A 22,615-nucleotide genomic window follows, 5' to 3' on the forward strand; every position below is an offset into this window, starting at 1 on the left:
TCGCCTTCCTGCCTCGGTGTGGGGGCATCTTCAGATTCACACTGGCACCCTCTGCCCAGGCCTCCGTCGGCAGGAGTGGCCTCTCCCATCAGCTGTGGGCGGGCTGCTCGACTGGAACCTGGAGCTGCTGCGGAGCCCCTCCCCTGGGCTTGCCAGGGTCATCCTGGCTGGGAGGGTGCTGTGACCCCTCCTGGGGCTTTGCTAGGGGACAAGGAACATGCCCCACAGGCTTGAGGCCCTGCAGTTGGACTCCCCACTAGCAGCTTGGAGTGAGGCTTGCAGAGAGGCTGGTGGAGAAGCTGCCCAAAGATCCGCCCTTCCTTCCCCAGCCTGGGGCCAGAGCTCTCAGGGTGCTGACACCTTCAGGGCCCGGAGCAATCTGGGAAGGCTCCAGAGGAGGCTGTATCTGAAGGGGGCCTTAAAACACTCCAGAGGGGCCTTGAAACACACTTGAACTTGCCTCTGAGGCAGAGAGAGGGCAGGAAAGGTACAACCTCTACCCCTCCCTGCCTTCTAGATGATCTTATGGAAATCAGACACCAAAAGGGTTCCCCTCTCAAAAGTGAGAATCTACAGGAAGGACTTTGCCATTGGCTCCCACGTTGCGAGAGTGTGGGTCCCCGTTCCCCAGCCCTGGCCGCCCAGTCCTGGTGTGCCCCATTGCCCTGGCCGCCCAGTCCTGGTGTGCCCCATTGCCCTGGCCGCCCAGTCCTGGTGTGCCGTATTGCCCAGGGCATCCAGTCTCTGGGGTGGGAAGAGCAGGGCCTAGTGAGGCCCAAGGGCGGGGCCACACCTGCTTCTTATTCTCAGTCCCTGAGCCTGAGCCCGCCCTTGCCTCCCCGGTGGTGTGGGGAGCAGTGGTCTGGCCCGAGTGTCTGGTTTTCCATTCTTGGTTTTCCATGACACCCTGCAGAGTGCCAGCGTGCAACACCCAGAGAGGGAGCAGCTCCCATGTGGTCTAACACTGCACTGGAGGCCTCCGCCTCCATGTACCTGGGGTGCTCTGAGCCGGCACGATGCCCACCCGTGCTCCTGGAGGCGGCCTGGCTGCCCTCTGGACCGTAGCCTTGGACATGGCTGTTCCCTTATGTCCCCTGGGTCGAGCAGCACTCCCAGGGCCTGTCTAAGGGTCACAGATGTCACTGGCTCAACCAGCAGAGGTCCCTCCAGATGAAACGCCCTGTGCAACCCCAGGGAAGAGGTGGGCCCTCTGTCCTCCCCATCTCAGCCCATGCCCATCAGGCCTTTGGGCTGAACACTGTGGGGGAGGGGACTCTGTTGTCACCCCCTGGTGGCCTGGCCACCCCCTGCCTGTGTCCCCCAGAGTTAGATGGACTCATGTGCACACGGCTGGGGAAGGACTCCCGGCCCTGCCTCCCCACCTGGCTCTGCCATGGGTGTGCTGTGTGCCCTGGGGCAGACTTCCCTCCCCGGGCCTGGGTCTCCCCATCACGGCAGTGAGAGGCTGCATAGACCCCCCACCTGGCCCCTTGGTTCCTTCTTGGAGGGGAGGCCCGGCCCAGAGGAGGCTGCTGGCAGGCAGCTCAAGTGTGTGAGCTCCGGGCTGCTCCTCAGAGCACACGTGTGCAGACCCAGGACCTGAAAAATCCAACGTGGACTGCAGTTGCAAACTGGGAGTCTGCCTCTCCAGCCTTATGGCTTCGAGAGGCTGGCCTGGGCCCAGCCAGTAGGAGACAGGGGAGGAGCAGCTGATGGGCAGCCCCCTCAGTCCAGGAGACCACCCTGGGCTTCCGCACATGGGAAGGGGGCCTCTTGTGGCCTTGCCTGAGTCTAGAGGTGCTGGCTGAGGCAGAGTGGGGTGCTTGGGTACAGGGGTGGGGGTGTGGGATGGTTGCACCCCAACCCAGAGAGGCCATCTGGGTTCAGAAACCCAGCAGGAAGGTGGGGCGCTCGGGCTGGGGGCTGCCTTGCTGCAGTGGGAAGGGGAGCCGCTGCCCTGCCAGGGTAAGAGTCGGGAGCAAAAGGAGGTGAAACCAGCAGAAGGGGCTGAGTCAGGGCTCGTGTGGGGGCAGGGAGGAGTGATAGGAGAGGCCTGGGCCATGCCTTCAGCTGTGGTGAAGGGCCAGGGCTGGCCGCCTTGCTCCCCTCTGACCGCCGCCCGGTGTGCTGGTGCCAGGTACTGCTTAGGGAGTCGGTTGCTGTCCTGACGATACAGACCAGGCCTGCCCTCCCAGGGCTCTGGTGACAAGGAAGCCACCTTCCTAAATGCTCTGAAGAAGCTGAACCAGTGTGATGCTCACGCAGCCGTGGGTCGGGGCCTCCCTCACGAGGGCAGGTCAGAGCTGACACTCAGCAGTGAGTAGGCACATGTGGTGGTGCAGGTGCTGCGGGCATTGGGTGCCCACGGTGCGCCCTGCAGCTCCCACCCTGGAGTGCCCCTGTTGGCGCCTGCCGTCTGGCCGCCTTCATTCCACGTGTGTGGTCCAGCTGCCGCCCGCCACTCCCTAAATCACCCGGTGTCCCTGGTAGGCCAATAGGATGCTGCTAGCACTTGTCTCTAGGGACCCACCTGTCACCTTGGCCAGTGGGTCTGGACCACTGCAGCCAAGCATGGGCCCAGCTGACCACCCAGAAAGGCGGGCGCTGGGCAGGACGATCTGGCTGGCCCTGGGCGGGGGTGGGGGCCTTGCTGCAGTGTGAGCTGTGGGGTCAGCTTAGCCTGGCCCATGGAGGGGGATGGTGGGTGTTTCCTTCCCTGCTCCGTCTCTGGATGCCTGGTGGCCATGCTGAAGGGTCAGTGTCTGCCTGGTACTCTGTGTTGTTGGGGTGACATCATGGGCTCAGACCCCTTGGCGTGTGGATGAGGACAGCCACTCTCACAGGCTGTGAGTCAGTAGTGCCCTGTGCCACAAGGAGACCCCATTGAGAGGGCAGGGGATGGGGCAGGTGTACAGGGCAGGAGGGCAGGGCCGCCTGGAGAGGAGCTGGGGGATGAACACGCACCCCAGCCTGCCATCCTGGCCGTGTCCCCAGCAGAGGGCTTCCTAGAAGGCAGGGCTGCGGGTGACCACTGACCACATGTGGCAGGAGACTCAAGGCCTAGAAACCACCCCAATCTGAGGGCAGTAATTATAAGCCCCGTGAAACCAGCAGGGACCAGAACCACCCTGGAGAGCTGGCCTCGAAACCACTGGGCTGGGTTTGGAGGCTTGGGCAGAAGAGCTGGTGGGCCCACATCCAGCCCCTGCCTCAGCTCTCAGTCAGCCAACGAGCTCAGAGGCTGGGCCTGGCCACTGATGCCCCACCCTCTGTTCCATCCGCCGCCCAGGACACTGCGCCTCCAGCAGAGACCAAGCTGGATCAGGCGGAAGGAGGCCCCTTTACCTTTGCAGAGCTCCAGCCTCACACGTGCCAGAATCCTGGGTGGTGCCACCTCCTGCTGGCAGAGGTTGGCATTGCACCCTAGCCCGAGTGGACCTGCATGTGCCTGGGCTGGAGTGATGTCTCCTAGAATTGGTAAACTAGGGAGTTAGGGTGACCCAGGCAGCTCTGGCTGCCATAATGGAGAGAGTGCTCTGGGTCTTTTCCTTCAAGGACACTAATCGTATCTGGTCAGGGCCCCACCCTATTCCCTCTCAGAGACTCTATCTCCAAATACATTCACCTTGGGGATTAAGGCTCCAACATAGGATTATTTTAGGGAGGACGCATTCCATTCATTACAGAGTATCCCCCAGCAACAGTCAGTTGCATCTAATCTGGAAGTGGGCGAGGACTGAAGTTAGGTCTTGGCAGAACAAGACTCCAGAGTCAGGAAGGGACGGAAACGTTGGGCAGGATCGCCAAAGCACCCGGTGTGATGACGCACACTGACCATCAAACTCTCACTGGGTGGGGATTTTTTCCTTTGAGAAAACACCACTTCAGTATTAAAGAAGCGAAAGACACAGTAGGGCTTGCCGTCAAGCCCGCGTCTGTCCACAGGCGAGCCAGGTGAGGGCTGTGGAGCACAGACAGGGAGGGTCTTCCCCCCCGGGAGGCAAATCCCCAGTCCGTGTCTGATGGACACACTCAGCTTTGCCGGGTCTGAGCTTGGTCCGCTTTGCAGGGCTGTAGCAGGTGCCAGTCTTTGGCTGTGGCCTGGGCAGGGGTGGCTGGGCTGTGTGTTTTGCAGCCGGGTCTCAGTGTCCCAAGGGTTCTGGACACATCCCCAGCAGTGCTGGGCACGGGCCATGCAGGGGTGGCCGTTCCCGAGCTGCATGTCCCAGCGCTGGTGAAAATCTGCCTGGTTCGGCTTTCCGGGAATCTGTGGCACGGGATATATGCGATGACACTGGGCTTGGCTCCCGGCTGTGCACAGCTTGGGAGCATCTGGGGTGTTAGAACTGTGTGGAGAGCAGCAAGAGGATGGGCTCTGGGGGGATCCCTGCCTCTGACCCCCCGCCCTGGTGGGCTTCAGTGGGCGCCATGCCTGGTGGTCCCTGGGTACATCTCGGGTCTCTGCCTGTCTGGAGGGGCTGACGAGAAGCCTCTTTCCCAGCCCTGCCACAGCCTCCTGGGTCCTTGTGGTGCCTGGGTCCTGATGGCCCAGCTTCCCTGCCATGGGCTCTGTGCCCCCTGTGCCTGCCTGGCCTGCCAGGAGGGGTCTGTTTCCTATTACGTGTTCCAGACAGGGGTGTTGTTGCTGTGGTGAACACAATAAACAGGGCCCCCCGGGAAGGCGGGGCCGGCCCAGGCCTTGTTCAAAGTCCCCTGGAGCCACGGTAGTAGCTTCAGCAGAGCTGTCTCAGGTGAGGCAGGCTGGGCCTGGGGGCCAGGACAGCTCCCATCTTGTCTGGGCAGTTAAGTGGATGGGGCTCGGGGCTCGGAGGCAGACAGGCTTACCTGCGTTCTGCCCTGGGCTCCCCACAGCCTGCACGTGTCAGGGCCACGTAGGGCGGGAGACAGAGCCATCACCGCAACCCCCAACAGCCTCCCAAGGCTGGCTCTGCCCTAGGAGGGGACCCTCAGCGCCTGCTCCCCTGTGGGAGACAGGTACGGCGAGCAAGGTGGGGTTTTTAAGCCAACTTGCTCTGAGGGGCCTTCTCAGGGCCCAGAGGCAACTCCACTGCTCCAGCCGTTGCCTGCTCCGTTGACCTCTGACTGCCCTCCCCTCCGTGGTGCCGGGCTTCCCATCCACCATGCAGCAACAGTAGATGGGTTCCCCAGTCTTGGCCCCGGGCCCAGCCGACTCCCAGGGATGTTGGCAGCCCCCCAGGAGGTGCCCCAGAGGAGGCGGCATCTCAAAAAAGCCTCCCCGCTCCGAGAGTCTTGGCGCTTTGGTAATGGGGTTCGGGATTGCTTTGGGCACAGGCCTGGGCAGACGGCGTCCCCTGCCCGGGCACAGGCAACAGCACATTCTTGCGGCTTCCCTCTGAGCTTGGGGCTGACTCCCTCCCTAACCACAAGGCGACTGCCAGAGACATGACAGTAACCAAACCCCCGCCAAGGGGCTGGCTGCAGCTTCTGGCAGAGGTCTAGTGCCCACCCTGGGTGCCCAGCCTGGCCCAGCACCTTCTCCCCCCGTCCCTGGGCCAGCTCAGGGCACAGCCCCATCCATCCACTGGGTACAGGCACCCGCTGAGTCAACCTGACCCCACAGCCCATGCCCTGCAGGAATGCGCACGGAGGAATGAGAGCGTGGGCACTGCATGGGGTCAGCCGTGAGGTGTGGCCTGGCCTGGGGTGGGTAGGAGCTGTACTGGTCCCTTGGGAACTGGGGGCCAAGCCTACGGCCCATGGCAACTGTCCATGGCATCCCCACACCTGCCTCCACCCTGGCCTAAGGACCACGGTGGTGAGATGCCTGGGTCTCAGTCACCGCCTGCCAGCCTGCAGCCTCCTCCAGGGAGATGCAGCTTGCTGGGGCACTGAGCCCTTACTTGCAGCTTCTCAGAGACCCCTGGCGCTTAGTGTTCTGTGCTGGGGGGTGCTGGGCTTCTGTCTGGGTGGGGCCCCCTTCTGTGTCCAGCCCTCGAGCAGGCCGGGGCTGGAGGGTCCAGTGAATCCCTCGCGGGCCTGAGGATTCTGTCTGCGGCAGAGAAGGCAAAACCAGGCTTGTGGGCTGGGCAGGAGGCAGCGTCTGACGGTGGAGATGAAAAGGCGGAGGGGCTCGGAGTGCCTGGGAGGGGTCCTACAGCAGGAGGAAGTGGCCATGCCACTCCTTACTCCATGCCAGCTGGGGACAGACTGTTGGCCAGGTGTCCTCTTGGGCTGACCTGGGGTCCTCTCCGTGTCCCCAGCCATTAACTCCTGTGCCCTGGGCAATGGCGGCTGCCAGCACCACTGTGTCCAGCTCACGATCACTCGGCATCGCTGCCAGTGCCGGCCCGGGTTCCAGCTCCAGGAGGACGGCAGGCGCTGTGTCCGTGAGTGCAGCCAGCCTGGGAGGGATGGAGGACCTGGGGGTGGAGGCAGGATGAGCTGCCTTGCCTGGGCTGCTAGAGGAAGTGGGTCTTCAGGAGGCCCCCAAGCTGCTGAAAGGCCTGGTAGGCCATGGCCCAGCCCATTAGGCTGTGCCCCAGGGTGGCACATCTGGGGCCAGGAAGCTCAGGATGGGAGCCGCCTCACTACTGTAGGTGCCCACCTGATGGGGGCTGCCTCACTTCCATAGGTGCCCACCTGAGGCTTGCTGCCCCTGGGAGGAGGAGGCGGGCCAGGCCTGGTTTGGCACTTTGCTCTGAGTCCTCAGGACTTCATGGAAGGAGGGGGCTTTGCTGATGGTGACGGTGGGGCAGGCTCAGCGGTCCTCCAGAATATGGAAATGGGGGCTGTGGGTGGGCAGGTGCTGAGAGAATGCCCCCACCTGGCCTCTAGGGTCCTCCCTAGTATGGGCATGAAGGGGCTGGAGTCACAGAGCTGGGGGGCCACCGCCCTGGTGTCAGCGCCAGCATCTGGACAGAGAAGGGTGGTGGGAGGAGCTGGCCTGGGCTGCGGTTGACCTGGGCTGGCTGGCCTTGTCCTGAGACTGCAGAGTCTTCTTGGCATCTTGGGGGCTTCCCGCACCGGGGAGGAGGGAGACCCACTGCCCAGCCCATCAGCCTGGAGCACAGAGTGGGGAGAGCACTGGGTGAGGGGGGTCTCACAAGAAGCCTTGGGGCAGGTGCCCTGCAGCCACTGGGATCCCCTCTCCCCAACCCCCTCCTTGGGTCCGTGGCTGCAGGGAGAAGCCCGTGTGCTGACAGGAATGGCGGCTGCATGCACAGGTGCCAGGTGGTCAGGGGCCTTGCCCACTGTGAGTGCCACGCAGGCTATCAGCTGGCAGCGGACCGCAAGGCCTGTGAAGGTAGGACGCCCCTCCCCTGCTCTGCCCCACCCAGGGTCAGAAAGCACACCCAGGCACTATGAAGGGACCTGTGTCTAACTCTGGGGCTGTGGCCTCCCATGGGACCAGGCCCTTTGGGAGCAGGGCTGGCCCTGCCTTGCTCCCCTTGGGGGACCTGGGACGTGACGGTCTCATCTCCCCTGCTGGGGGCTGAGGGGCGACGGTAGGAAGGCTCGCCAAGGGTGCTCCCAGCCCGAGGCTCCTTTCACCAGAAGTGCACCACGGAGCCCAAGTGTTGCTTATAGTTTTTAAACTATTGTATTTCCTAAGTAGTGCCTGCCTGGCAGGAACACCAAAGAGATGAATAAGAGAAAAGGAATGAGCCAGGCATGGTGGCTCACACCTGTAATCCCAACACTTTGGGAGGCCGAGGAGGGAGCATCATTTAAGCCCAGTTGCTCAAGACCAGCCTGGGCAACGTGGCGAGACCCTGTCTCTAAACAATAATAAAAAAAAATTAGCCAGGTGTGGTGGTGCTGTCTGGAGTCCTAGCTACTCAGGAATCTGAGGCAGGAGGATCACTTGAGCCCAGGCAGTCAAGGCTGCAGTGAGCTATGATCGCGCCACTGTACTCTAGCCTGGGTGGCAAAGCAAGATTCTCTCTCTCTTTAAAAAAAAAAAAAAAAAAGTCCAGGCATGGTGGCTCACACCTGTAATCCTAGGACTTTGGGAGGCCGAGGTGGGCAGATCACTTGAGTTTAGGAGTTCAAGACCAGCCTGGACAACATAGTGAGATCCCCGTATCTACAAAAAAAATAATAAAACCCAACTAGCTGAGCATGGTGGTGCACACCTGTGGCCCCAGCTACTTGGGAGGCTGAGGCAGGAGTCCCGGCTACTCGGGAGGCTGAGGCAGGAGTCCCGGCTACTCGGGAGGCTGAGGCAGGAGTCCCGGCTACTCGGGAGGCTGAGGCAGGAGAATCACTTGAGCCCAGGAGGTTGAGGCTACAGTGAGCCATGATTGCACCACTGCGCTACAGCCTAGGTGACAGAACGAGACCCTGTCTAAAAATAAATAAATAAAATAATAATAGTAAAATAGAACTAAAGAAGAAAGGAGACGTTGTTGCTGAGCCCAGGAAACACCTGGACGTGTGGGGTGGGCTTCTGCCTCTTTGCTGAGGCTGTTTGTGAATGTGCTTGTTTAGAGTCGGGTCGCAGGCAGGTGCCATTGTTTGGAACCCACTGCCACACCACACCACCCTCTGCAGCATGGCTGGGGAACGTTTATTTGTTAACCCCTCCCTGCACGTCTGGGTGTTCCTGACTCTTCCCTGGGTCAAGCGGCCTTGGGGAGCGATTTGGTTGCCGCCACCCTGGGGGTCCACAGGGTGAGTCTCTGAGGCAGCAGGGTGTGTCCAGACCAGGCAGTGGTCAGTTTCCAAGGGTATTAGTCCATTTTCATGCTGCCAATAAAGACATACCCAAGACTGAGCAATTTACTAAAGAAAGAGGTTTAATGGACTTACAGTTCCACATGACTTGGGGAGGCCTCACAGTCATGGCGGAAGGCCAGGAGGAGCAAGTCACACCTTACGTTGATAGCGGTAGGAAAAGAGAGCGCTTGTGCAGGGAAACCCCCATTTTTAAAACCATCAGATCTCATGAGACTCATTCACTATCATGAGAACAGCACAGGACAGACCCGCCCCCATGATTCAGTCACCTCCCACTGGGTTCCTCCCACCACACGTGGGAATTGTGGGAGCTACAATTCCAGGTGAGATTTGGGTGGGGACACAGCCAGACCATATCACCAGCACCTGCTGGATGGCCACGGGGTGTCGTGGTGTGTGGTTCCATGTCTTCACTGATACCAGGAAAGTGTTGCTTGGGTAATGGCACCTGGTCACTCAGTGGACTTAGCGTGAGACCCAACTTCTTCATCCCAGGGGACCTGCAGGGCTGTGACCAGTGGTCGTCAGGGACAGTGGGATTGGCCTTGAATGCCTGTGTCATGTAGCCACAGGCCCTGCGTGTCAGTGGGCTGTGCGCTATCTTCCACTGGCCCCGTGCAAAGGCCCTTCCTGGCACCTCTGAGTCCTCCCCGTGGTCTCTCCCCTCCAGATGTGGACGAATGTGCCGCAGGGCTGGCCCAGTGTGCCCATGGCTGCCTCAACACCCAGGGGTCCTTCAAGTGTGTGTGTCACGCGGGCTACGAGCTGGGCGCTGATGGCCGGCAGTGCTACCGTGAGTGTGCAGTCGGCAACAGGTTGAAGGTGCCCGGGATGGCCATGCCACTCCCCAGGACCCCACGGCCTGCTTTGGTCGAAGAACAAAGAGCTTCCTTGTCAATCAGGGGCAGCCCTGCGTATGAGCCCTTGGTGGGCACAGGGTCGAGGGAGGGCAGGGAGTCCCAGACCCGACAAGGCCTGGGAGCTCCATGTTGCTGCTTCCCACGGGTGTCCCCGGACCCGAGGCTGGCTGCTGGGTGGAGGTGGGGGGAACCAAGGTAGGTGGTGGTCATCCTAGCCGCCATCCCACATCCCGCGTGGCTGGTCTCATGGCAGGGATCGAGATGGAAATTGTGAACAGCTGTGAGGCCAACAACGGTGGCTGCTCCCATGGCTGCAGCCACACTAGTACTGGGCCACTGTGCACCTGTCCCCGTGGCTATGAGCTGGACACAGATCAGAGGACCTGCATCGGTGCGCACTGGCTCCTCCCAGATGCCCACACCCCCCTCCAGGGACCTGCTGCTGCCCTGGGTCTGGGATCAGTTCCATGCCATGACTTGGAGGTCCTCTTCTGTCTCCCTGAGTCCTGGTCTGGCTACCTGGGCCCAGGCGGGGTGGTAGGGCAGACCTGACAGAGGCAGCACCCTGGCCAGGAAAGACCCTAGGTGCCCACATCAGCCTGCAGGGCCCATACCCACGGTCATGGCACCCCCTTACCCCGTCAGCACCTCCTCAGTACCGCCCCATCACCTGGGAAGGACCCAGTGTCCTGGGAGTCACACCCCAGACCCTGACTCTCAGATGGAGTCCCCACCCTCTAGCCCCAGTCCCAACACCTTGTTCCCAGCAGACAGGCGGGTGGCCCCGGGGCTGTGACATGTGTCCTGTGTGTGTCTGTGTATGCGGGACCAGGAACATGCATGTGCGTGGGTGCGATTTTGTGGTGGGTGCGATTGTCTGCAGGTGCCATTATTTAGGTGTGCACGCGTGAGACTGTGGGCAAGTGCACATGCAGTAGGGCACATGGGTTGTGTGTGGTTGTATGCAGTTGCATGCAGTTGTGTGTGGGTGGGAGCGTGTGCACGTGCAGGTGCCTGGTACCAGGGGGCCCGTGGTGTGTGCCCACAGATGTTGACGACTGTGCAGACAGCCCGTGCTGCCAGCAGGTGTGCACCAACAACCCTGGCGGGTACGAGTGCGGCTGCTACGCCGGCTACCGGCTCAGTGCCGATGGCTGCAGCTGTGAGGGTGAGCATTGCCCTGCCACTGCACAGCTGGGGTGGCCTGGGAGCAGGGCCGCCCTAAGGAAGGACACGGGGCTGGCTCTGGTCCCCCCATGGTGGGCATGGGGTCAGCCTGCTCTGTGCCCTGCTGCGGGGCTGTGGGTTCTGGTTGAGCACCTGCTGCATGCAGGGCTGTGGGTGTTGGCTGAGTGCCCGCTGCATGCAGGACTGTGGATATTGGTTGGGTGCCTGCTGAATGCAGGGCTCTGGGTATTGGTGGAGTGCCTGCTGTGTGCATGGCTGTGCTGACCTGCCTGGCTACATGCAGGGCTGTGCTGACCTGCCCCCTCCCTCCCTCTGGCCTGAGGTCACTGGCTGCTCTCTCCTGGAGCTGGGCCTGTCCCCCTGGCTGCTGCCTGGCTGGCCCCGCCCAGCCTGGCCCCTCTAGCAGGTGTCTGCCATGGCTCTGACCCTGGGGTGGGAGGGTGGCCAGAGTGGCCGCTGTGGCTGGGGGTGAGTTTTACTGGCTGGTTCAAGAGATGAGCCACTCACCTCTGGCAGGGCCACCAGGGCTTCAGTCCTGCAAATAGGACTGGGTGGGCAGGAGCCTCCCTGGTTCCCCACCTGGGAGCACAGGCCTCAGCGGCCCCGGGTCACCCGCAGATGTGGACGAGTGCGCCTCCAGCCGTGGTGGCTGCGAGCACCACTGCACCAACCTGGCCGGCTCCTTCCAGTGCTCCTGCGAGGCCGGCTACCGGCTGCACGAGGACCGTAGGGGCTGCAGCCGTGAGTCTCCCGCCCTCCGAGGAGCACCGGCCTCTGCCTTCTCGAGTTTGCCCCAGCTGACCCTGCATCCCGCAGGCCTAGCCCGCCCCACCCCCACCTGCCTGGGGTCCTTTGTCCCCTGGCCTCTCTGGGCCAACACCACCTCAGAGGCTCTTGGGCCCCTGGGGACCCACTGGGGTCCTGCCTCTTCTGAGGGCCATGTGGGGATTGAGGACAGTGGGGTGGGGGAAGCTGGTGAGACAGGCATCCTCCTGCAGCCCAGCACCTGTCCTGACCAGGTGAGAGAAGGCACCAAGACCTAAGGTGATGTCCCTGGGACTGATGGCAGCTGCTCCCACCTCTACCCCTCTAGGCCCCAGAGTCCTTAGAGCTGGGATGAGCCTGGGGGCAGAGGGGCAGGATTCAGGTCCTCAGGGCCCAGAGCCTTCTGTCCTGAGAAGGAGGGTCGGGTGCAGCTGGGATGACCCCGGGACCAGGCTGAGGAGGTGGGGGTAGTGGAGGCAGTAGGACGGTGGCAGGGGCCCTGGGGTGGGGCTCAGGCCCAGCCCTACCCGCCGGGGAGTCGCTGGGGCAGGCAGGTGGGTGGCAGGGGCTAAGGGGCCTCTGTGCCCCTGGCAGCCCTGGAGGAGCCGGTGGTGGACCTGGACGGCGAGCTGCCCTTCGTGCGGCCTCTACCCCACATCGCCGTGCTCCAGGACCAGCTGCCGAGACTCTTCCAGGATGACGACATCGGGGCCGACGAGGAAGAGGCAGAGTTGCGGGGCGAACACACGCTCACAGAGAAGTTTGGTGAGCACGAGCCCAGCCCCCCGGGGGCTCCTGCTCGCAGGGCCGGCAGCCAGCGACCCCTCGGGCAAGGCTGCCATCCAATCAGAGGTTGGGGACGTGAGGAAGGACCCCTGCAATGCCATGTGAGACCAAGGCCCAGAGAGGTTGTGCCACTGGCTCAGTTTGCACAGCTCATGCGGGCTGAGCCTGGGCAGGACTGGGCTTGCAGGTCCCAAGTTAGGTCTCCTTTTGGCCCCAGCATCTGCCCTCATGTCACCCTTTTGGGGCCCTCGTGGGCTGAGGATGCCCCTTATGCCCCTTCCCTGGCATGAGGATCTATGCCTGCTGAGGCCAGGGTTCAGGCTCTGAACACCCCCATCCTGGTCTGCCCCCCAGTCTGCCTGGATGACTCCTTTGGCCATGACTGCAGCTTGACCTGTGATGACTGCAGGAATGGAGGGACCTGCCTCCCGGGCCTGGATGGCTGTGACTGCCCCGAGGGCTGGACTGGGCTCATCTGCAATGAGAGTGAGGCGGCTGGGCAGGGGCTTGGGGCCGGGAAGGGGCCTCTGAGCCCCAAGACCTGGGGACAGCCCTTTGAGCCTATTCAGTTTTACTCCTGGCTGCTGGCCTTGGGCGGGGAGACCTGTGCAGATCCATTCATTCATCCATTTGTTCAGTCCTTTGATAATATCCCCTGGCCGTCCACTCTGTGCCAGGCACTGTTCCAGGCAGCAAGGATTCCCTGGGAACAAGCGAGCCAAGGTGTTTGTCCTTCCTAAATATCAGTCTTCACGGTCCAGCAACAAGCAAGCCAGCAAATAACTAAGACAGTGAGGGCTGTCTGCTGAAGGGTTGGGTTCCTCTAGCTCAGATGGCCGGGGGCCCGTAATAACTGTGAGGCTCTGCCTGTTTGAAAGAGCTGGTTCAGAAGGAGGAGACTCCTGTCTCTGCTGGCGTTCGGAGAGAGGAGTCAGTGATCCATTAGTGGTGTCTCCCATGAGCATGGGCAGGGGTGATGTGGCACAAGTGCCATCATTTTATCTCTAGGCAATTCCTTCTAAACCCAGAGCCTCCGACCCTAGGAAGGGGTCTCAGAGTGTCGTGCTGGCTGGTGACCCTGACGCTTCCCTGTCACTCTTTGTAGCTTGTCCTCCGGACACCTTCGGGAAGAACTGCAGCTTCTCCTGCAGCTGTCAGAATGGTGGGACCTGCGACTCTGTCACGGGGACCTGCCGCTGCCCCCCGGGTGTCAGTGGAACTAACTGTGAGGATGGTGCGTGCAGTCTCTTCTGATGCTTCTGGAATTACCCCCTGGGCTGTCAGGGAAGTGGGAGGCACCACCCCTCCTTGTCTCCTTCCTCCCACTGGAGCAGGGAAACTGCCACCAAACTTTTCCTAGACTCCCTTCCCTTCCTGCCTCCCCGTCTCCAGAGGTTTAGGCTGTGCTTGAGAGGGAACGAGGCCCTTGAGTGAAAGGGGTGTTGCTTTTTCACTGTTGCTAATTTTCCCAGGGCCTGACTGTAGCAGAGGATAAGACTTTACAGAGCAACACTTTTAGAATGGGTTCCCTTGGGAGGCAGTGAGGTCCCCGTTCCTGGAAGCATTCAAGTAGAACTGTGTGATGGCTGGGTGAGGTTTGCAGAAGGGATTACTCAGGGGCCAGTAGCTGCAAGGGATGATGTTGACGTCCTTATTAACTGAAGTTTCAGCCTTTCTGGAGGAATTAGTTCAGAAAATGTTTCCCAGGTGGTTAAAGCTTCATCTTTAAGTCTCCAGACTTCATCATTTCTGCTTCTTTCGCTGGAGAGTGTAGCTAACGTATCATAAACTTTCTGCCTTCGTGACAGCAAGATAGCCAGCCCTAGAACCTGTGCCCCATGCCCAGGTGGCCCTGTGAGCTTGCCTGGCTGTGTGTGCTGTGCTCTGCAGAGCTGGTTGCCTGGTGGTTGTGGGGACCCCGGGCAGCTGCACAGGGCTTCCTACCTCTTCCCTGTCGGCGTGCCTCCCTTCCCCACTTTGTCTGCCCTTTCTATTCTACAGGGGACTGGGGAACCCCCATATTCATTCCCGGGCACTGCACCCCTGGAATTGTGCTGTACCCTCCAGGCTACCTGCAGCATCGAGGGGTCACCTCCTCTTCTCTAGGCCTCCTCTTTCTGTCTCAGCCTCCGCCTGCCTCTCTGATGAGGATATCTGTCTTTGGGTTCAGGGCCAACCTGGATAATGCAGGGCTACTATGGCAAGCCCTGTCGCAAGAAATGCAACCGTGCCTAGTCTCCAGGTCCTGGGGCATAGTCTCCATGTTGTTATCGGGGCACCTTCAGCTTACTACTGCCTTCAGTACGAGGAAGGACATGGGGCAGGACCCAGCCAGAAGGAATTGTTTGGGGAAGAAAGGCGAGGACCTTTCTAGCTCTGGGGCCACCTGTGGCTTGGGCCTGGGACCCTGGCCACTGGGGCCACGTGTCCTTCCTGCTTTGAGGTTCTGAGGTCAAGCTTAGTGACTGCCATGGGACAGAAGTCAGGCGGCTCCTGAAGGGAGCCGGGCTTTGGGGAGAGTGGAGCGTGAGCTTTGTGCATCTCTCCAGTGTGGGCCAAGGAAGGTGCTCCTCCACCCGCCCTTGCCGCAAGCCCTGGGGGCAGGGGATGTAGGGGACGGACCAGCCAGGGCAGACAGCCAATCCTCGAGGCTCACCTAGTGCCCTGGTGGGGGCTGCTCCCAGCTCCTGTGCTGGGCCCTGGGCCCCTGAGCATCCTACCACGTGGGAGGACCACATGTGGTAGGTTGGCTGCCACCAAGGTTCTCACGGAGCCCCGCTGCCCCCAGGCTGCCCCAAGGGCTACTATGGCAAGCACTGTCGCAAGAAATGCAACTGTGCCAACCGGGGCCGGTGCCACCGCCTCTACGGGGCCTGCCTCTGTGACCCGGGGCTCTACGGCCGCTTCTGCCACCTCAGTGAGTCTCACCGCCCCTTCCGGTGTCCCCAGCGGCCGCAGCGGGTGGAAGGGATGGTGTGTGTCCTATTACCTGTAGTCTGGGTTGGGATGAGACCATCAGGGCCCGGCCAGGTCACCCACTGGGATGTGGGTCTGGGATCTGCCCTGAGTCTGTGGACTCCGAGCCACATCCTCTCGACGGCAACTGTGCTGGCATCCAGGGTGTCTGGGTGGACGGTCCCCAGGCTCGTGGTGCCTCCCAGCCCTGATGGGTGGGAGGGTTGCCGACGAGGGCAGGGCCAGGCCTTTTGCAGAAGCCTCCAGGGGATGAAGCCTATCTTGACTTTTGGAGATTCCTGGCAGCAAGGCCAAGCTCTGAGTCCCTGGTGGGGTCACCCATCCCTGGGATTCAGACACTCGGGGAGGAAGGGGCGGTGGGCTGCAGGGGGAGAGGTGGATGAGGACAGCTCCCTGCATGATCTTGGCTGTCGTCCTGGCTGACCCAGGGCCGGTGGAAGTGGTCTGGGAGGGCGGGGCTTCAGACGGGGCCCCTCTCATGGCTCCGTGGGTGCAGCCTGCCCGCCGTGGGCCTTCGGGCCGGGCTGCTCGGAGGAGTGCCGGTGTGTGCAGCCCCACACGAGGTCCTGTGACAAGAGGGATGGCAGCTGCTCCTGCAAGGCCGGCTTCCGGGGCGAGCGCTGTCAGGCAGGTGAGTCCTCGCATGGGGTTTGGGGGGCGCCAGGGCCGGCTGACCCCACCCACCCCTCTCTCACACCCTGCAGAGTGTGAGCCGGGCTACTTTGGGCTGGGGTGCCGGCAGGCGTGCACCTGCCCAGTGGGTGTGGCCTGTGACCCCGTGAGCGGCGAGTGTGGGAAGCAGTGTCCTGCTGGCTTCCAGGGAGAGGATTGCGACCAAGGTGAGTGGCTGGCTCCTGGGGCTCCCGGCGGTCTCTGTGGGTCTAGGCTGCCTGCCTGGCTGGAGGGTGGGCTTCAGAAGGCCTGCATGGCTGTCACTATTGGCCTCCTTCGCCTGAGCTCAGGTGGTGCCTGGCCTTGACAGCTTGTCACACAGCAGTGGTGCGGCTGCTAGTCTGAGTCTGGTCTGCTTAGGGCAGGTCTGCTCTGGGCCTGGCCCAGAGAGGGGTTGGTGCTTCTCCAAACTCCTCCCTTGCCTCGACTGGAACAGACTGTGGGCTTCTCTTGGAGGCTGGAGCAGCAGCTTCCTCCTCACATGTGAGCCGGCAGCAGAGGCTGCCCCTGGAGGTGGTGGTTCGGAGAGTGGTCTGGGCCGCAGTGCCGGCCTGGGGTCGTGGCTGCAGGCCCCTGGATGTGGATGCTGCGGCCTGGGTCTAGCAGGCACAGAGCCTGGGAGCCCCACACTCACATGGCAGGCAGGGGAGGAGGCTGTTAGGAGCTGGCTGAGAGATGGACCAGCTGAGTCCGTGCTTAGGTATTCCTGGAGACCCGGGGACTAACTCCCCGAAGTGATTCCAGCCCGGCGTGCATGGGGCTGGAGGCTTTTCCAAGAGGGCTAGGAAGCTGGGGGTGTCCTGGCTGCCCCAGCTTGCACTGGCGGGAGGTGCAATGATCAGGACAATGGCATGTGGTCCTGGCCAAGCAGAAAGCTGAGCAAGCTGATCTGAGGCTCAGAGCTGCGGGATGGTCACTCCTTAGTCTCATGACCGGGGTAGGAAATACCCGAGTGTGTCATCGGCTCATGAGGGGAAGGAAGACACCCTCGGCATGAGTAACGGAGCTGCCGCAGCGGCCACCGACAGGGCCTGGGCAGGTTGGAGCCTCCCTTGGCGCGGTGCACGCTGTCCACACCCATTGGCCGGGAGAGACGGGAGCCACGAGGGCCTGCCGTGTGACCAGCATGACCACGTCCTGGGCTGGAGAGTGAACGAGAAGCCCGGTGCCAGCCCCCTCCTCTGCCTCCCTTGGGGCCATACTGGGGGCTGTCTGGACTCAAGCCCCCCCAGCATGGGCCCTTCCCCTCCCCACTTCCATCTGGGGAATGAGAAGGGGCCCGCAGAGGGAGCAACGTCCACCCAAGGACCCACCAGCCAGCTCTTAGGCCACCCTGGTCCCAGCCACTAAGGGTCGGAGCACTCTAGGCCAAGACTCCTGACCTGGCCTTGCAGGAGCTCTGTGGCCTCAGGCCGGCGTGCAGCGGCTCTGAGTGCCCACTCCCCATCTGTGCACAAGCCCTAGGGCTTCGTGAGTGTGTGGACGTGGGACTCGCTCCTCCTGACTCCCTGGCATCCTCTCCCACCCTTCCTCCCACTCCCCTCCCCAAACGTGTACACGCACACGTGCACACACCACTTACACACACACATGAATGCAGGCAGGCGCACGCACACACACGCCAGCAGTTCACCCTCCCCTGATGCCTGTGACCCTCCTTCCACTCCCCGATCTCTACACCGGAGACAGTGAGGAGGCCTCGCCAGAGACGCACCTCCACCGCTCCCGGAGCCCCCAGTTCCTAAGAGGAGGAAGGCTCCTGCCCTGCCCCTCCTCCGCTCCTCCTCTGCCCCTTCCCCTCTTTTGTTTAAGAGCCTCTGGTGCCCCGAGGATAAGCCACAGGATGACGTCTGAGTGCTGACATAAAGATCAACACTCTTTATTAAGATAACATCCCCTCTGGTTGGATGGAAACTGTTTGTCTGGAAACTGTTTCTGCCCCGCACTCATCTGCCCCAGTTAGTGGAGGGGGCTTCCCTGAGGCCCTGTCGGGCTGCTTTGACCAGCGACCCCCCAACCCTGTGAACACCACCCAGTGCCCTAGGGCACGCTGAGTGCCAGGCCTGTAGTCCCAGGGACGTCCCTGTGTCCCTGTGGGCGGGTGTCCCTGGAGATGGGCCCTGGTGACAAGGGTTCACCGGCGTGTGTACTCAGGGCCTCAGCGGGGCCAGGCCTGGTGCTTTGCCTGTATTACCAGCGCTCCTCCCCAGGCTGGGCACGTCCTGGCTCTCAGCCCCGCTGTGGGCTTCTGACGCGTGGGCTCTGTGGAACTTGGGTGTGCAGCACAGGGTCTCTGTCGACTGCCTTCTTGGGGCTGCTGTGATGCCGTTGTGAGCCCAGGGAGAGGTTCAGTTCGAGCAGCAGGCAGGGGCATCACAGTGACTGCGCCTTGCTGGGGGAGGCAAGAAGGCTGCCACCACAGCTCCCGGCCCAGCCTCGTGCTCTGTTGTCCTCACAGGGGAGGCCAAGGCCGGGCCCTTAAGGGCAGGGCAGGCGTGGGAGAGTAGAGAAAAGCTCTGCCAGGGAGGCCGATCCAGGGCTCCCAGCACCCACGGCTCTGCCAGGCCATGGGGAGCGGCCCCTGCAGGCCCTCTCCAGGGGTCCCGATCCTCAGCCCCCACGTTCTCTCCCGAGGTCCCCCTTCCTGGGATGCTCTGACTCCCTGGCCTCTGTGCTCCCTGGGGTCTCATTCACCTGCTGGGTGGAGGAGGGGAGCCCTAGGCCTCCAGGAGGCCACCTGCCCTCTCCATTCTAGCCCTATCCCACAGGGAAAGGGCAGTGGCTCTGGGGGTGGAGCGAGTGGGTGCACAGCCTCCCTAACCCTAGGGCCGAGTCCCTGGAGGGGCTCCCAGCTGGATGTAGGGGAGTAGGAGAGACTGGACCAGCATCGCCAGGTTGGGCTGGGGGCACACTGGCCTGACCAGGACAGGTCCTCTGGTGACTATGGTGGCGGAGGAAGAGTAGGCCCTACCTCGGGCTCCCGGGAGCTCTCCAGGGTCCTGGACAGCTGAGGGATCTGCTTCAGCCTCTCCCAGGCTGCCCCAGCAGCCCTGCCCCTCCCCTCTCCTCCCATCCGTCAGCTCCCCTTTCTCCCCTCCCTTGCCTGTTCCTTTGACCTGCCTGGCCACTCTGGGGACCCCAGGTGTGCTCAGCAGCCCCCCAACCCCGGGGCTAGAGCCAGAGCCCATGTGGGGAGGCGTGGGAGGCACACTCGCCAGGAGCCCCTGGGGGAAAGGCTCTGGTTGGGCCGCTCCACATGGCGTGGCTGAGGCCCCTCGTGCTTCTTCCTGCAGAGTGCCCGGTGGGGACGTTTGGCGTGAACTGCTCAGGCTCCTGCTCCTGTGGGGGGGCCCCCTGCCACGGGGTCACGGGGCAGTGCCGGTGTCCGCCGGGGAGGACTGGGCAAGACTGTGAGGCAGGTGAGTGTCGGCTGCAGCCCCGGTTCTACCTCCCTGGGCTGCACAGCTCCGAGTTGATGGGGCCCTGAACTGTGGGGGCCCCAGCCCTGCGGATCCCAGGCCCGTCTGTAACAGATGTGAGAACTCAGAGTGCACTCCCGTGTGGTAGGGAATGGGGATCTGTGGCTGCCCCACCAAGCCCCTGGGGCCTACAGGCTGCCCTCTCGAGCTGCTCCCTCTCTCCATGTGGTTCCCAGTCTCCAACGGGCTTGGCTCCTTGTGTTGCCAGCTGAACTGTGCCTGGGGCTGGGGCTCCTCTCCCATGGTGGGCACCCCGCAGCCTGCAGCCCCAGGAGGCGCCCGGGCCCTCTCTCCTCCCCGGGGCAGGCTGAGATGGTAACAGTGGTTCCGCCTCCTCGGCTGTGGCTCCAGGGGCATTGTGCCATGTTGTGTTTATTGATGTGTTGAGCAAGGACAGCTTGGGCACTGACTGGCCATGGGGGGTGGGTGCTAGATTGTCCCGAGGGCCGCTGGGGGCTGGGCTGCCAGGAGATCTGCCCAGCATGCCAGCACGGTGCCCACTGCGACCCTGGGACTGGAGCCTGCCTGTGCCTCCCTGGCTTCGTCGGCAGCCGCTGCCAGGATGGTGAGTGAGCTGGAGCCGCCCCTGAGCCTTTGACCCGGGGCAGGTGGCCAGGCCCCACTCACCCTCTCTCTTCTGCCTGTAGTGTGCCCAGCAGGCTGGTTTGGTCCCAGCTGCCAGACACGGTGCTCTTGTGCCAATGATGGGCACTGCCACCCAGCCACCGGACACTGCAGCTGTGCCCCCGGGTGGACCGGCTTTAGCTGCCAGAGAGGTACAGGGACGCTTGGCTTGCCCTTTGTCCAGACGTCCCTCCTTTCCTAGCCCCTGGAGAGGCCTCTGCCCAGGGCCCCTGAGGACTGGGGGCTTGCATGAGGCAGTGCCCCAGTCCTGAGATGCCCCTGTGCCTGACTTGGCGGTGGTACCTGTGGCCTGCACTGGGGCCTGCTCTGGATGACTCTGAGTTCTGTTGCAGCCTGTGATAGTGGTCACTGGGGACCTGACTGCAGCCACCTCTGCAACTGCAGCGCTGGCCACGGGAGCTGTGATGCCATCAGTGGCCTGTGTCTGTGTGAGGCTGGCTACGTGGGCCCGCAGTGCGAGCAGCGTGAGTCCTGGCCCTGCCTTTGGCCGCGCCCCCCTCCTGAGCACACACACACAGAACCTTTGGCCATGCCCCCTCCTGCGTGCACACACACATATGAAGCCTTTGGCCACACCCCCTCCCATGCACACACACATGCAGAGGCACACACACACATGAACACACACAGAACCCTTGGCCGTGCCCCCTCCTGTGTGCACACACACAGATGAAGCCTTTGGCCACACCCCCTCCTGTGCACACACACAAGTGCACATGCACGCACACGTGAACACACACACAAAAAAACCTTTGGCCAATACTCCCTCCTGCGCGCACACACACACGAAGCCTTTGGCTGCGCCCCCTCCTGTGAGCGCATACACACATGCACATGCATACACACACACACACAGACTTTGGCCGTGCCCCCTCCTGCGCACCCACACACCCCAACACATGCACACACACACATGCGCACTGCGGCTGGGCCCTGGCCTGGCTTCCTCTGCCTTCCCTGAGCTTTCCAGCGCCCACCACCCCGCTCCACAGCCGGGACTAAAGTCTAGCCTGGACTAAATGATGCCCCCGCTGTGTGGAGAGTGTATGAGGTCCCTGCTTAGCCCAGCGTACTGCAGGGGGTGTGCCGGGTCCTCCATAGGAGACTCCCTCCTGCCACCTGTCCTGAGTGACCAAAGCTGCCAGGCAGCCCCCCGGGAATGATGCTTTGCTCACTTGTGCCAGAGTGTTGGTCCTCTCACCGACCTGCACCAGGCTCACCGGAGATGCAGCAGGAAGGGGCAGGTCCCGTGCCCCACTGCGGGAGGCCTGGCACCTGGGGGATGGAGAAGGGGTCTGCTTAGGACTGAGGCTGGTGTCCCCCAGTGTGTGCCCCCAAGGCTTGGTTGGTGGAACTAGGGGAGGCCTGGGTCGGGTGTCCTAGAGGCAGCCCCTACAGAGTTCCCATCCCTAAAGCTGCTGCCTGGAGCTCCCTCAAGCCTCCTGTGGCCCCACCTGGGTGGGATGAAGCGTGTGAGTGAGCCCAGTCTCCCTTGGGTGAGAAGGGGCTTCTCACGAGCCAGGCCTGTCCCACAGTCCTGGGGAGGGCGGCAAGGCCCAGGCACAGCTGGGTCAGGCTCCTGGCCCTCTGACTGATAGTGGGCCGGGGCTGCATGTCTCAGGGTGTCCCCAGGGCCATTTCGGGCCCGGCTGTGAGCAGCGGTGCCAGTGTCAGCATGGAGCAGCCTGTGACCATGTCAGTGGGGCCTGCACCTGCCCGGCCGGCTGGAGGGGCACCTTCTGCGAGCGTGGTGAGCCAGGGCACAGGCGGGGGCTACCTGGGTGGACTCCAATGTGGGCCCCTTCACATCACTGCCCCCTGCCTGCAGCCTGCCCGGCCGGCTTCTTTGGATTGGACTGTCGCCATGCTTGCAACTGCACTGCCGGAGCCACCTGCGATGCCGTGAACGGCTCCTGCCTCTGCCCCGATGGCCGCCGGGGCCCCCGCTGTGCCGAGAGTGCGTGAGGTCCCTGCTTAGCCCAGGGTGCTGCAGGAGGGGGTGCCGGGTCCTCCGTAGGAGACTCCCTCCTGCCACATGTCTTGAGTGACCAAAGCTGCCAGGCAGCCCCCCTGGGAATGACGCTTTACTCACTCGTGCCAGTGTTCGTCCTTTTTTGTGGCCACTCTGCTGAGTGGGTGGCCTGAGCCAGAGGGAGGGGAGAGTTGGCCACAGCAGTTGAGGGGACCCTGGCAGATCTGCCCAGCTGCCTGTGATCTGCTGCCAACCCCTGGGGTCCTGTCCACCTCCAGCTCTGACCAGTCCTCTCCACCTGCAGCTTGCCCAGCCCACACCTACGGGCACAATTGCAGCCAGGCCTGTGCTTGCTTTAACGGGGCCTCCTGTGACCCTGTCCACGGGCAGTGCCACTGTGCCCCTGGCTGGATGGGGCCCTCCTGCCTGCAGGGTAAGCCCCACCCAGGAGTCCAGGGACCGGGGTCTAGGCCTGAGTGAGGGTGCTGGCCTCTTGCGGGGCCCAGAGGACACTTGGTGCCTGCGGGAGGGAGGAAGGGGCTGTTAGGACT

The 22,615-nt window shown here is 62.6% G+C and overlaps 1 protein-coding gene across 32 annotated transcripts in view; it reads left to right on the forward strand.

Moving 5' to 3' along the window:
* Positions 1–22,615, forward strand: part of MEGF6 (multiple EGF like domains 6) — a 123,240-nt gene that overhangs the window by 89,130 nt on the left and 11,495 nt on the right. For 17 of the 32 annotated variants that reach the window (XM_077978631.1, XM_077978538.1, XM_077978549.1 and 14 more), the window contains 19 exons: positions 6,243–6,368; positions 7,163–7,285; positions 9,392–9,514; positions 9,835–9,972; positions 10,630–10,749; positions 11,388–11,510; positions 12,129–12,299; positions 12,675–12,806; positions 13,426–13,554; positions 15,109–15,237; positions 15,793–15,927; positions 16,001–16,135; positions 19,262–19,387; positions 19,881–20,012; positions 20,095–20,223; positions 20,425–20,556; positions 21,714–21,842; positions 21,921–22,049; positions 22,369–22,497. In XM_077978631.1, coding sequence (XP_077834757.1) covers positions 6,243–6,368; positions 7,163–7,285; positions 9,392–9,514; positions 9,835–9,972; positions 10,630–10,749; positions 11,388–11,510; positions 12,129–12,299; positions 12,675–12,806; positions 13,426–13,554; positions 15,109–15,237; positions 15,793–15,927; positions 16,001–16,135; positions 19,262–19,387; positions 19,881–20,012; positions 20,095–20,223; positions 20,425–20,556; positions 21,714–21,842; positions 21,921–22,049; positions 22,369–22,497 — 2,490 coding nt within the window. The remainder of the gene's footprint in view (positions 1–6,242; positions 6,369–7,162; positions 7,286–9,391; positions 9,515–9,834; positions 9,973–10,629; positions 10,750–11,387; positions 11,511–12,128; positions 12,300–12,674; positions 12,807–13,425; positions 13,555–15,108; positions 15,238–15,792; positions 15,928–16,000; positions 16,136–19,261; positions 19,388–19,880; positions 20,013–20,094; positions 20,224–20,424; positions 20,557–21,713; positions 21,843–21,920; positions 22,050–22,368; positions 22,498–22,615) is intronic. The other 15 variants (XM_077978556.1, XM_077978578.1, XM_077978624.1 and 12 more) reach the window with 3 other exon arrangements.

This window comes from Macaca mulatta, chromosome 1, assembly GCF_049350105.2.
Source record: "Macaca mulatta isolate MMU2019108-1 chromosome 1, T2T-MMU8v2.0, whole genome shotgun sequence".
In the NCBI taxonomy this organism is placed as follows: domain Eukaryota; kingdom Metazoa; phylum Chordata; class Mammalia; order Primates; family Cercopithecidae; genus Macaca; species Macaca mulatta.